Source organism: Biomphalaria glabrata, chromosome 1 (assembly GCF_947242115.1).
Source record: "Biomphalaria glabrata chromosome 1, xgBioGlab47.1, whole genome shotgun sequence".
In the NCBI taxonomy this organism is placed as follows: Eukaryota; Metazoa; Mollusca; class Gastropoda; family Planorbidae; genus Biomphalaria; species Biomphalaria glabrata.
Genome location: NC_074711.1, coordinates 53263811 through 53277805, shown reverse-complemented (window position 1 = coordinate 53277805; position 13995 = coordinate 53263811). Strand labels below are relative to the sequence as shown.

The window sequence follows — 13995 nt, the reverse complement described above, 5'->3', positions numbered from 1 at the left end:
TATGAAAACAGAAGTTTGTATTGTTACGTATTGTTCTGTTGATGTTGTTATGTTGAGTGAGTTGATATAATGGACTAATATCTCCCCCCCTCCCACTGACCATTAGCTCCACGTATTTTCATTCTTTTATTTCACCACAACCCTGATGTTTCATCTCTCTACATCATATAGGTCACTAGTTTGAGATCTACTGAGTTGAATGATGCATGCTCTTATTTATCTACTATGTATTCTACTGAAGCGTCTATTATGTGTAGAATTTAGAGTTTCCCGCTGTTTCCAAAGAATCGTAATTTTTGTTTAAAACTCAGTTAAAAATATAAACAAATATTAAGAAAGGGAATTGTTAAAAAAAACCGCTATTTTCAAATTTAATGCCAAATTTATTTATTATTCGAAGACCAAATATAGCTTTGTTTTCCAATCATTAGAGTCAAAACATTAGGTTGAGTCGTCGAATCCATACGGTCACCTGGATCTTTCATCTTTCTCCTTTGCTCTAAGCACGGTTCACAAAGTGCTGAGGTGTAATAAGTTACAAGAAAACAAACAAAAAAAAAAAAAATTTAAAAAAAGCTTATCTAAGGCAAAGAACTGATAAATCATAAATCTTAATATTGCAGGAAAAAGCTCCCCAAAAAAATAATTAATGACCAATAATTAATTAACAAATTATTCCGCCGTATTTTTCATTAATTCTTTTTTTTGTTGTTAGGTACAACAAATAATTGTGTAACTTTTAAACTTGATCCGAGACTGGGTGTGGGAGAAATAACGTGTACAAACATTGACAGAGTCAGTTGATGTCAGCTTTGTCAATAGTGAATGAAATAAATTGACTCTATTTGGAGAATGAGGACATCTCTTCTGTCTCTTCCAAATAAAGACGGACGTAAGGCCTGCAGAAGAAATTGAAAGGGAAGACATAGGATCAAATCTTTTTAGGATGGACAAATCTCTGGATTACAAGAACAAAGGAGAATTAGAACTACCACTGACCACTTTTAATGCAAGCGTTTTTTTTTTAAATTGAAGAAAAAAAAATAAAAATAAAAATAGCACTAAAAAATTCACATAAGCATTCTTCTAGAAACAAAGAAAAAATACAATGTTTAGTAAAATTTAAAAAAAAAAAGATTTGAACTGTTAAAAACCTTGATGACGTCATCTTAGACACAACTATATACTTGTTAGGACAGAAACAACAACAATGTCCAAACTACCCAGAGGACAACAGGGTATGGAGATGAGCATATAGAATAGATTCTGGATCATCGTGAGCTTTCGATCTGTACTACTTGAGAAAACATGAGGTGCATGACGTTTGGGTAACTCTGTTTTCAATTTACCTCCCCTATATATTACACAACTCTATTGACTTTCCTTTAAGCTCAGTAAGCAATAGAACTGTACGCAAGACATGGATCTAGATCTTCTGTCACCATAGACTAGACAATGTCAAGGATACTATTTTGATCTTCAAAATTGCCAACTAAATAAGTTACAAACAAAAAAAAAAGCTTACACAGTTTTATTCTGCAGGGCTAAGACATAATGTATCTCAAACATGTAACCTTTAAAACAAAACATCGCTTATCAACAATGCACATATACAATACACAGGATCAGGGCCAGTCTTAGGCCACTGCAACCTATGCGGTCGCAGTGGGCCCCGCACTTTCATAGGCCCCGCGCGATGGAAACTCTAGGTGTAAATTATTAAATTAAACCATTTTAACTTATTATGTAAATGTTCCAGGAATTCTCCTGAAAATCTCCTGAAATTCTTAAAATCTTCTGAAAACTGATGCGAATCGCCTTAAAACAGATAAAATTGTCATTTCGGGGTGTCATTCAATGTGGAAAACGCCAATCCTACTCGCGATTTAAAAAAAAACGGCATAGTCAGCTTTCATTTAATAAAAATGTAATAATAGGCGAATTTTAACCAAAACAAGAAGTTCAAATACTTAATTTACTTTAATAGTCATTGGCTATAGATCTAAATCTATCTCGACCACTTAGAAAAAAAAGCGATATTTTGCTAGTCGATTTTAAATCTAAAAGGCAGATCTGAATGTTTATCGGCTTTTTGTTGGAAAACTTCTATCTACTGTAGATGGCTCGTAAAGTTAATTTGACAGTGATTTTGTACTTAGTAAAGTATGAATAAAATACAAAGACGAATTTATTTTCTTATACAAAATCTTAATTCTCCCTTATTATCCTTATCACAACCCAAATTAGGCCCCGCGCAATCCGTTTCGCTTAGGGCCCCGCAACCTGTAGGACCGGCCCTGCACAGGATACACCAAAACGTTTGCTATGTGTGACAATCTCCAAGACATTTCTGGACACAATCTCCAAGACATTTCTGGACACAATCTCCAAGACATTTCTGGACACAATCTCCAAGACATTTCTGGACACAATCTCCAAGACATTTCTGGACACAATCTCCAAGACATTTCTGGACACAATCTCCAAGACATTTCTGGACACAATCTCCAAGACATTTCTGGACACAATCTCCAAGACATTTCTGGACACAATCTCCAAGACATTTCTGGACACAATATCCAAGACATTTCTGGACACAATCTCCAAGACATTTCTGGACACAATCTCCAAGACATTTCTGGACACAATCTCCAAGACATTTCTGGACACAATAGGTCGATTTAACTTAATAGCAAGTTGTTGTTTTTTCAAGCAATCCCTCCGTCACAGTTAACGGATATATCGGGTTAGCTAAACTGGATAGAGCGGACATTCAATCATCCAGGTGACGAGTCTATCCCACAAATCTGTTGTAATTACTCACAAGCGATCGCACGTGAGGAACATTGATTTCTAAAGTTGTCCTCACGTGCGAGAGAAATTCATATTGTAAGGTGAGTGCCACTCAGAGGACAGTCTGAAGAAAGGACAAACAAGAGAAGAGATTGGAAGACAGGGGTTAGAGAGGGCCTGGCCGCGGCCTGGTGGGCTGTGGGAGGAGGTTAATGAGAGAGTGTGAGACAGGCAGGGAACACATAATGGACAATCTCTCATTCTTTTCTCTTTTAAAATCTTTCTTTCAATCTATGTATCTATGTATCTATGTATCTATCTATGTATCTATCTATGTATCTATCTATGTATCTATCTATGTAACTATGTATATATGTATGTATGTATGTATGTATGTATGTATGTATGTATGTATGTATGTATGTATGTATGTATGTATCTATCTATCTATCTATCTATCTATCTATCTATCTATTTATTTATCTATTATAGGCAATGATGGGCTAAAGGGAAGACATAGCTCTAGACCGCACCAGATGGAGAGACAGTGACCAAAAAAGCTATGGACAGCGAAAGAACATGGGTCTCAGCTCAGGAAGAAAAACGTACAATACGAAAAATGGCCAGCTCCTCTACCACCGAAGCAAAAGCCACCTACGATATTTGTGGACGGTAGTGTCTCTCCAAAATAGGGCTCCCCAGCCACACGAGAAAGTGTGTGAGATAAACCATAGTCGTTATACGACTGAAGTAGGCCAACAACATCTATCTATCTATCTATCTATCTATCTATCTATCTATCTATCTATCTATCTATCTATCTATCTATCTATCTATCTATCTATCTATCACGCAAGACCAAGTAAATATAATAATGCATGATTTTTAAGACCATTGGCCCCATGCCCAGATGTAACGGATGTTTACTTCGAGCTAATTCTTCTATCTCAAGTTCTTCTTTCTGTCTCTCTCTCTCTCTCTTGACTTCTTGTATCCAATTAGAACATATCTGCTGAATGTGACTTTGATTTTAAACCTGGCTTCATTATGTAGGCAATCCGTTGCATGTAAAAAAGATATCAGTGCACGAGAAGTTCTGAAGTAACAGACAAACCTTTAGCTGAAAACAGACAAACCTTTAGCTGAAAACAGACAAACCTTTAGCTGAAAACAGACAAACCTTTAGCTGAAAACAGACAAACCTTTAGCTGAAAACAGACAAACCTTTAGCTGAAAACAGACAAACCTTTAGCTGAAAACAGACAAACCTTTAGCTGAAAACAGACAAACCTTTAGCTAAAAACAGACAAACCGTTAGCTAAAAACAGACAAACCTTTAGCTAAAAACAGACAAACCGTTAGCTAAAAACAGACAAAACTTTAGCTAAAAACAGACAAACCGTTAGCTAAAAACACACAAACCTTTAGCTAAAAACAGACAAACCGTTAGCTAAAAACAGACAAACCTTTAGCTGAAAACAGACAAACCTTTAGCTAAAAACACACAAACCTTTAGCTAAAAACAGACAAACCTTTAGCTGAAAACAGACAAACCTTTGGCTGAAAACAGACAAACCTTTAGCTGAAAACAGACAAACCTTTAGCTAAAAACAGAAACCTTTAGCTGAAAACAGACAAACCTTTAGCTAAAAACAGAAACCTTTAGCTGAAAACAGACAAACCTTTAGCTAAAAACAGACAAACCTTTAGCTGAAAACAGACAAACCTTTAGCTGAAAAGAGACAAACCTTTAGCTAAAAACAGACAAACCTTTAGCTAAAAACAGACAAACCGTTAGCTAAAAACACACAAACCTTTAGCTAAAAACAGACAATTACAATATCTTGCAGACAATTATTTTTACAGAAATCAAATGTCCCTCATACGGAATATCGCCGCCAATGAGAAGTCATCCATCCATGACGTGGTGAAGCAGTTGTCACTCAAGTGTATGTATGAACTCACATTAAATTTTAAACCAGCAAGAGAAAAAGATTACTTTTTAAAAACAAAGCTTATCTAAGGGAAAGAACCGTTAATTACTGCCATTGATCAGAAAATGGCAGGGTCTAGTTCCCTTTCTGCTATGTAAAACAAAATTTATTAGTAACAATTGAATACTTAATTGGTTATTTTTATTTTATTTTTTTGGATTGATTCGTGTATTGTCATCGACTAGGAATAATTCTACAAAATTTCAACTTGATCGAGAATGAGAAAAAAACGTGTCAAAACGTAATATATATATATAAACATTTCTCATTAAGTAGCATTTATTCTTCTTATTTCGATATCAAACAATACTAAATACTATACCAATACTAAACTAATTGGTAATTTTTTAAAATATATATGGAAATAATAATTTTACAATGACAACTAGACAAACCCAATCTTCAAAAGATTGATTAGGTGTCTCAGTAGCAGATCACGATGGATGTAAGTCCCTGAAAGCTAATTCCTAAAGAGCAAATCCGTATAGACAACATCCAAGTTGCATAAGATTCCCAGCAGGCAAAGTTACTGTAGACCAAATCTATGTAGAGTACATCAACCCTTTGTAAATTAAATCCCATTAGACCAAGTTTATATAAAACAGTAACAATTTGAATTCACAGAGTGATGTCCTTCTTCTGAAATGACTATGGTATGTACCCTTTTAAAGGGATTTCCTTTCAAAGAGATTCTGCAACAACCACGCCACCAGTAGACTACTACTCCAGACGTCTTCTTCTTTCAATGGTATTAAAAAGCTTACATCAACTCACTCCGTCTGTCTTTCTGGGTGGATTTTTTTTCTCCCACTTCCGATTCTAGGATTAAGTTGAAATTGCGCAAAAGTTTTAATTGTCGAAAACAATGCATGAATCAAACAAACAATTAACCAATTAGTTAACATCTAGTGGTCATTTATTCATTTGTTTTATATTGAAATAGGAGAGATAAATCTAGCCGTATTGTGATATATGTCAGTGACTAGCGGTGCTTTCCTTATATACCCTTTTTTAAAATTTGGCTTGCTAGAAATATATTCAATTATGTGTTTTTCTGTCGCTGCATTGACACTGTCTGTTTCTTGGTACCATTGCCTTGTGTAAACTTTTGGCAATTCTTGACGAGGTCCATTTGACATTCCACTTCTACGGACAACTCGCGACTGGCTCAAGAAAAACTGGTCGCCCCCACCTCCGTTACATAGATGTAATAAAACGGGACCTCAAATCAGTGAACATCAATACAGACCATTGGGAAGACATAGCTCTAGACCGCACCAGATGGTGAGAGACAGTGACCAAGAAAGCTATGGATAGCGAAAGAACATGGGCCTCAGCCCTGGAAGAAAAACGGACAATGTTAAAAATGGCCAGCTCCTCTACCACTGAAGCAAAAGCCACCTTAACCTGCTCAATTTGTGGACGGGAGTGTCTCTCCAAAATAGGGCTCCACAGCCACAAGAGGAAGTGTGCGAGATGAACCATAGTCGTTCTACGACTGAAGGAAGCTATTGGAAGTTAAACAACATTGTTTAGCTATATCAATTACCTGCCCAATGTTTAGCTATATCAATTACCTGCCCAATGTTTAGCTATATCAATTACCTGCCCAATGTTTAGCTTTATCAATTACCTGCCCAATGTTTAGCTATATCAATTACCTGCCCAATGTTTAGCTATATCAATTACCTGCCCAATGTTTAGCTTTATCAATTACCTGCCCAATGTTTAGCTTTATCAATTACCTGCCCAATGTTTAGCTATATCAATTACCTGCCCAATGTTTAGCTATATCAATTACCTGTCCAATGTTTAGCTATATCAATTACCTGCCCAATGTTTAGCTTTATCAATTACCTGCCCAATGTTTAGCTTTATCAATTACCTGCCCAATGTTTAGCTTTATCAATTACCTGCCCAATGTTTAGCTATATCAATTACCTGCTCAATGTTTAGCTATATCAATTACCTGCCCAATGTTTAGCTATATCAATTACCTGCCCAATGTGTAGCTATATCAATTACCTGCTCAATGTTTAGCCATATCAATTACCTGCCCAATGTGTAGCTATATCAATTACCTGCCCAATGTGTAGCTATATCAATTACCTGCTCAATGTTTAGCCATATCAATTACCTGCTCAATGTGTAGCTATATCAATTACCTGTCCAATGTTTAGCTATATCATTTACCTGCCCAATGTTTAGCTATATCAATTACCTGCCCAATGTTTAGCTATATCAATTACCTGCCCAATGTTTAGCTATATCAATTACCTGCCCAATGTTTAGCTATATCAATTACCTGCCCAATGTGTAGCTATATCAATTACCTGCTCAATGTTTAGCCATATCAATTACCTGCCCAATGTGTAGCTATATCAATTACCTGCCCAATGTGTAGCTATATCAATTACCTGCTCAATGTTTAGCCATATCAATTACCTGCTCAATGTGTAGCTATATCAATTACCTGCCCAATGTTTAGCTATATCAATTACCTGCCCAATGTTTAGCTATATCAATTAACTGCCCAATGTTTAGCTATATCAATCACCTGCTCAATGGTTAGCTATATCAATTAACTGCCCAATGTTTAGCTATATCAATTACCTGCCCAATGTTTAGCTATATCAATTACCTGCCCAATATTTAGCTATATCAATTACCTGCCCAATATTTAGCTATATTAATTTCTTTCCTTCATGTTTAGCAATATCATTTACCTGCCCAATGTTAAGCAATATCATTTACTTGCCCAATGTTTAGCTATATCAATTACCTGCCCAATATTTAGCTATATTAATTTCTTTCCTTCATGTTTAGCAATATCATTTACCTGCCCAATGTTAAGCAATATCATTTACCTGCCCAATGTTTAGCTATATCATTTGCCTGCTCTATGTCTATATATATATCAATTACCTTCTCATTGTCAAGCTATACAATTACCTGCTCAATGTCTAGCTATATCATTCTTTTTGTTATGGCGTTATGGCTTAACTGACACGATTAAAATTTGCAATGGTTAAGTGCTAGAATTGTTGCCAAAAAGGCTGTAAATGGATGTTTAAGTGATATAATTAGTGCCAAAAGATTCAGAATGTATGTTTAGGTGCCAAAATTAGTGCTAAAAGGCTGAGAATGGGTATTTAGGTGTCAGGAGATCGTGTCGTCGTGTTTAGCCAACAGAACAAAGTCGTGACATATCATAGAACTAATGAGTCTCTATCATAAAATATGAAAAACTTGAGAGCTGGCCAAGGGCTATCACCTTTTAAAATATGCACACTGGAAGGTCAATGATAGACATCGATCTTTCTAACCAGATACAAAGCACAGAGAACCATTCACCTCTTACTAACGTGTAGCCTTGTTAGCGTGAACTATGGCTGGTGGTGAGATAGAGAAACAAGCAATTACAACACTAGCTCAAAATGTCCTCAATAAGTAATGTATCGGGAAAAAAAATAGCTACAAATTAAATATTGACAGGCCACGAGTTGGCTGTTACCAGGGCAGTGCACTTAATGTGTCTAACTAGATCAGTGAAAGAAATAACAAGGTTTGGAACAAACTAGAAATATAAATAGAAGTATTGTCTTGGATGTGGGCCAGTATATCGAAGCGTAGATATTGAAACTCTTGGTATACAATACATGCTTGTTGGAATGAGATCGAGATGATAGTATGCACTCCTGGTAGTATCTGCAGTTCAGTAAAATACGCCCATGGATAACATTTGCAGTCATCTTAGTTTAGTAAAATCGCCCATGATATTTTTTCTGCAGTTAAGTGGGGAAAAGCCTGAACATCTCCTCTGCAATTCATTGGAATACGCCTATGAATCGAAAAGGACTTTAAAAGATTGGGGTTATTAGAATTACTTTTCGGTTGCGACACTTGCAGAGAAAGTAAACATGTGTCATTGATGCCAGGTCTAGGTTTCACTGTATTGATGTGCTGGATCAGCTCTTGCAGCAGATGTCCTGTCAGCCAGGTGATGGATGGGATTGTTCTACTCCTGGTGAATCGTGTGTTGATCATTTCTGCAAGGAATACCCGAACAATAACAAGAGAATAATGTTACAGTTACAGGTGACTAGGCGTTCTCGCTCCCGGCGCAAAGAGGATAGCTTGCGAAGGAGGATAATTCATTTCATCCGTATGACACCAGAGAAAAGGCTGGTCAAAGAATTCATTTAACCTGAAAGTAGTCAGAGCTGGTAAAGTTTAGCAGGCCATTACAAGGAGGAAATAATGTCGTGTGAATATAAACAGCAGAGCATTTACAGCTGGATAATTACAGAAAATGCAACGCGCACAATGTCTGTAACATAATGGAATCAGGTGACATGTTAATTGCCCATAATGACGCTAGTGTGCCTACTTGTTTTTTAATGTGAATCTATTTTCTATTTCTGTCTCTGGACATTAGGAATGCTTCAAATTATTTAATTACTTCAATTTTGTATTTCATTTCTATGTTTCTTTTCTGCAAACAAAAAATATTATTTTGTTTACGTCATTTAAATTTTATTGACCCGCGACAACTTGAGAATACTGAATGGGTCACTCAATATATGGCCAATAAAGAAAACTAAGAAATTATGAAATGGAGAAAGAACTTCTCTTCTGCTCCGTTTTGTCCTAGATTTGAGAAGTACAACTTTATTGAACAGGTTGAGCATTGTTCTGGCATTAGTGAGTAATAACAGAACTTTTTCATCATTGAAATAGAAGAGGATAACAATGAATACTTATTAACTAGAACATGTAATTGCATTCTAGGGATGTGAATGTGAATAAAAATTAGTGATAATATATATAATCATCTTATGTTATATATTGTAATTATATAACATTGTATGTGATACTGTGTAATGAAATTATATAATGGTATATGAAACTATACAATGGTATATGATACTTTTACGATGCTCTCTTTCCTACTCAGGCGTTCTGTAAACACTGCTAAACACACAACACATCAACACATCAAGAACTTGCCAACAAGAGTTCCAAATAATCTGGTACTTTACTGAATAGATAACAGCCAAAACTAGACAATTGGAAACACATCAACAACTAAAAATGCTACACTGTACATCACCGTACTACTACTGTCTCTATCTTTTCCTGGAATCATACATTCACTTGAGGACTCCGCCAGGACCGACTTCATGGCCGACTAACAGTTCCGGACTCCAGGCTGTCCTCTCTTGAACTGCCTCTTTCTTACACACTGTCCCTGAAGGATTTCGATCGCATGACCATAACACGGGTTATATTTGCGTGTACTAGCAGTACTGTCCCTTGTCCATCGACAGCCATTGACCTGTGTGATTTGCCTGAGTTTGTCAGCTGAAACTACATTTAATACTACCGCACCGCCAATAGGGTTAAAACAATACTATGTAATGGTATATGAAATTGTACGATGGTATATGATACTATTTAACTGCATATGATACCATACAGTGGTGTATGATACTATACAGTGGTATATGATACTATACAATGGTATATGATACTACACAGTGCTATAGTGCAAATCTCTGGAGTCAAAGATAAAGTGTCATATAAGGACAGTTTCCTACATGATAAGAGAAACAGCTAGACATTCAGGCAAACAGACATATAGTGACAGTCATACAATGACAAAAACTAAAGAAACAGTAAGACATACGGAGACATACATAAAGAGACAGACATGAAGTGACAGAATGACAGGGACAGACAAAAATAGAAGAGAACGAGAGACTTAGTCACAGGTATGCATGAAAAAAACAATAGTTAGAAATAAACATATAAGCAGAAAGAGACAGACACAGAAATAAATAATGAGAAATAGACAGACAGACAGAAAGACAGATGGAGGCATATTGACAGAAGCTGAGAGATATAGAAAACACACAAAAAATACAAGACTTAGAAACACCAAGACATATCAAGACACCGAGACATATGGACAAAGACATGTGAAGGTTAAGAGAATCCTAAAAGACTATCATTTTAATTACAATGTGCTATTGTACAAATGTTGGCTCTAATCCTGTACTGTTTTTTTTTGTAATGCACAATTGTTAAACAAATTTTCTCACAGAATATAAAGAATATTATTATTATTATATTATTATTGTTATTATTATTATTATTGTTAACGCTACAAAAAAAAATGCTTTTGCTTTTTACAATAGGCGCCGCTAAACAAAGAGGGCGCCGCCCGGGCTCAGGCGGGATCTTGTGCGAGTTGTCTTTTCGTGAGCGCTCCTGTCAATGAGAATGAGTGGTCGTTAAGCGATGGAAAGGGGGTGGGGTGGAAATGAAGAAAGAGGTAGCCAGGCCTGGCAACAAAAAGATGACGTGTCCTCTGGGCCAAAGAAGAGAAGTGATGTCATAGCCAGGCAATCTAAACTTGGTGATAGAAACAGATTCTTGACATCACATTAATTGATACTCAAAACTAGTAAACAGAAAAAAAAATCATATCATCTTTGTAAAAAACAAAAAAAAAAACAAGAATAAGCTCATAGAAATCCTTATTAACTTAATATTAACTCTGTTTCAACAGACCTGCATTCACTAACTTATACATTATATACAATACTTAGAATATCATTGAGACTTAGATTGTCTCTATTGACCCTGCAATCAATCTTTATTCTGGAAAAGTCATTTCTGTTGGCTTTTTTTTTTTATCACGCTAAAGGCACAAAGTGAAGTTTGGTCTCACAGAGATGACACAATTTGGCACTTGTAATTAATGAAAAAAGCAATTAGTATTACACCGTGTTTTATTGTGTCACGGCGTAATTTATAGTGTCACGGTGTACTTTATACTTTGACTTGTTTCAAGAGGTACTTTGTAGTGTCACCGGATACAGGGTCACGGGGTACTTTATAGTGTCACAATGTGCATATAGATATGTTGTACTTTATAGCGTCACGGGCATAGTTTATAGTATCAAGTTGTTGGTACTGGTAAAGTAAAACCAGACCCCAATTGGCTACAAATGTTTTTGTACCTAAAAATCCCCAGAAGACGAAAAACAAGTCTTAAAGAAGTTTGTCAAGTTGTTGTTGGGGGTAAAGTTAAACCAGACCCCAATAGGCTACAAATGTTTTTGTACCTAAAAATCCCCAGAAGACGAAAAAAAAGTCTTAATGAAGTTTGTCAAGTTGTTGTTGGGGGTAAAGTTAAACCAGACCCCAATAGGCTACAAATGTTTTTGTACCTAAAACTTCCAAGAAAAAGAAATTTTGACGTAGTGTTTCCCCTCTCCCTGTTGCTGAGAAGGGAATGTCCACGAGGGTCACCTGAATTCCCGAGTGCGACTTGGCAATAGAGAAAATTCAGCATTGTCTGTCTTCATGTATTTTATTTTTTTGTACCAAATCTTAATAGTTATTGTGTTTATCTAAACAGTACATCCGAAATAGCTTGCTGTGTGTTGCACCAAGTAGATGGCTTCCTTCCGGTAAAGTGCAGAGAGCTGACATATAGAGAGCAGCATTACTTCATTAGTAGCTTGAGTGTCCAACGCCTAGACAGATACCTCTGATACCCAGGAGGATGCACAATCCAGTTTGACCACAGACCATTGTCTACTAGCAGATACACTGTCAAGACTTAGCATATTTGTATTAGTTATAATTGATAGAATTCATTTTTTCCCCAATACAATGTGAAACGTGCCTTTAACTATTAGAGATGGTATCTTGTCGTATATTATTGCTATACATAGGAGTTGATCTTTTCTTGTATGTTTGCTGTTTTACATATTAAATATTAACGTGGAAAGGACTAGGCTTGCCGACTTCAAATTGTAATTTAACTCTTCATGCCACTATTTTTTTTCCTCATTTATTCTTTTCTCTCTTTCCCTTTGTTGTAAATAGCTGGACATATTTCTTTTGTTAGGTTAATAAGGGCTATTTCACTTTCATGTACATTATATACATTTGTGTGTAGATATATATGTTTATATATATGTATATAAGTATGTGTATGACACAGTGTGTGTATGTATGTATATTTATGTATATATTTGAATGACTGTTATCTAATAACAGTCATATCGTGAGAGGGGGGATGTCAGGGAGAGGTATGGCGAGAATGAATGTTAGTTTGATATTTTGGTATGATTGTTATATCCCCTTGTTATGAATGCGAAGTGTTGCACGTGTTGTGAACTGAGTGATGTCTTCGTTGAATGTGCGAGAGAATGTGTTAGTCAGTAAGGTCTTGCTCCCGGTCCAGGAAGGTTGGACGTTTACTTCCTGGACTGGTATTTATGCATTTATATATTTATAAGTTGATGGACTGGTGTTTTGTGTATTACTATTTCATAAGAGTGATATAATTGTGCGCGTTATCAAGTATTAAAGTATTGTTGATATTCATGAATATAAGGAGTTAGAGTTGATGTATATTAAGTGTTCGTATTTGAGTTAAGCAAGTATTGATGATATAATTGAGTAACCAAGAAAGTACCAAGCAAGTATTAACAAGTGTAATTGAGTATTCATACCCCTAGCGAGCCTAGTCAACAAGAACAAGAGACAGAGCATAGCAGTAGCAAGAAGCAGTACATATATATATATAATTAAGACCCTGACAGTGCCATGGTGTACATTATTGTGTGTGGGAGTACTTTATAGTGCCAATGCAGTGCCATGGTGTACTTTATTGTGTTTGGGAGTAATTTATAGTGCCACCATCTACACTGTAGGGTCTATTTCTTTCTTCCTGGCTGTTGTATTGTCCATCTTGTTCTCTTGTGAAATGCTATAGTACGTTTATTATCATTATTATTTCAACAATATTTCTAATAATAACAATACTATGTCTGAGTTATCCTTGAGGACAGTTGTCTTACATTTGTGCAATACATATAATACAACATTAGAACGAAAACAAACAAAATAGGTTCATCCCCCCCCCCCCCAGTTACGGTAAATCTCTGGCGATGCAAAGATCAAGATGCGTCAAAGGGAAATGTTTTCCTATAGCAGTCTGTCCACATTTCCCGTGATGTGGCGCGAAGAAGGCTGTTCCAACTTTTGACAGAAAATGATCTGGGCCTCGAAAACATTTGCGTTGTCCATTGTCACCACAAATTTGGTTGATGTCTGTGTAGGTGTTACGGTTGGTGCGCAGCGTAGTCCGAATGTGGAATAGTGCGCAAGCGTGTTGAAAAAGGAT

The 13995-nt window shown here is 36.0% G+C and overlaps 1 protein-coding gene across 1 annotated transcript; it reads left to right on the top strand.

Moving 5' to 3' along the window:
• Positions 1–2325: 2325 nt before the first annotated feature.
• Positions 2326–2685, top strand: LOC129925038 (uncharacterized). Its single transcript, XM_056023260.1, has one exon. The coding sequence runs from the start codon at positions 2326–2328 to the stop codon at positions 2683–2685; it is 360 nt and encodes a 119-aa protein (XP_055879235.1).
• Positions 2686–13995: the final 11310 nt, after the last annotated feature.

Coding starts and splice junctions, on each gene's coding strand:
- LOC129925038 (XM_056023260.1), top strand. CDS start 2,326: ATGTGTGACAATCTCCAAGACATTTCTGGACACAATCTCCAAGACATT.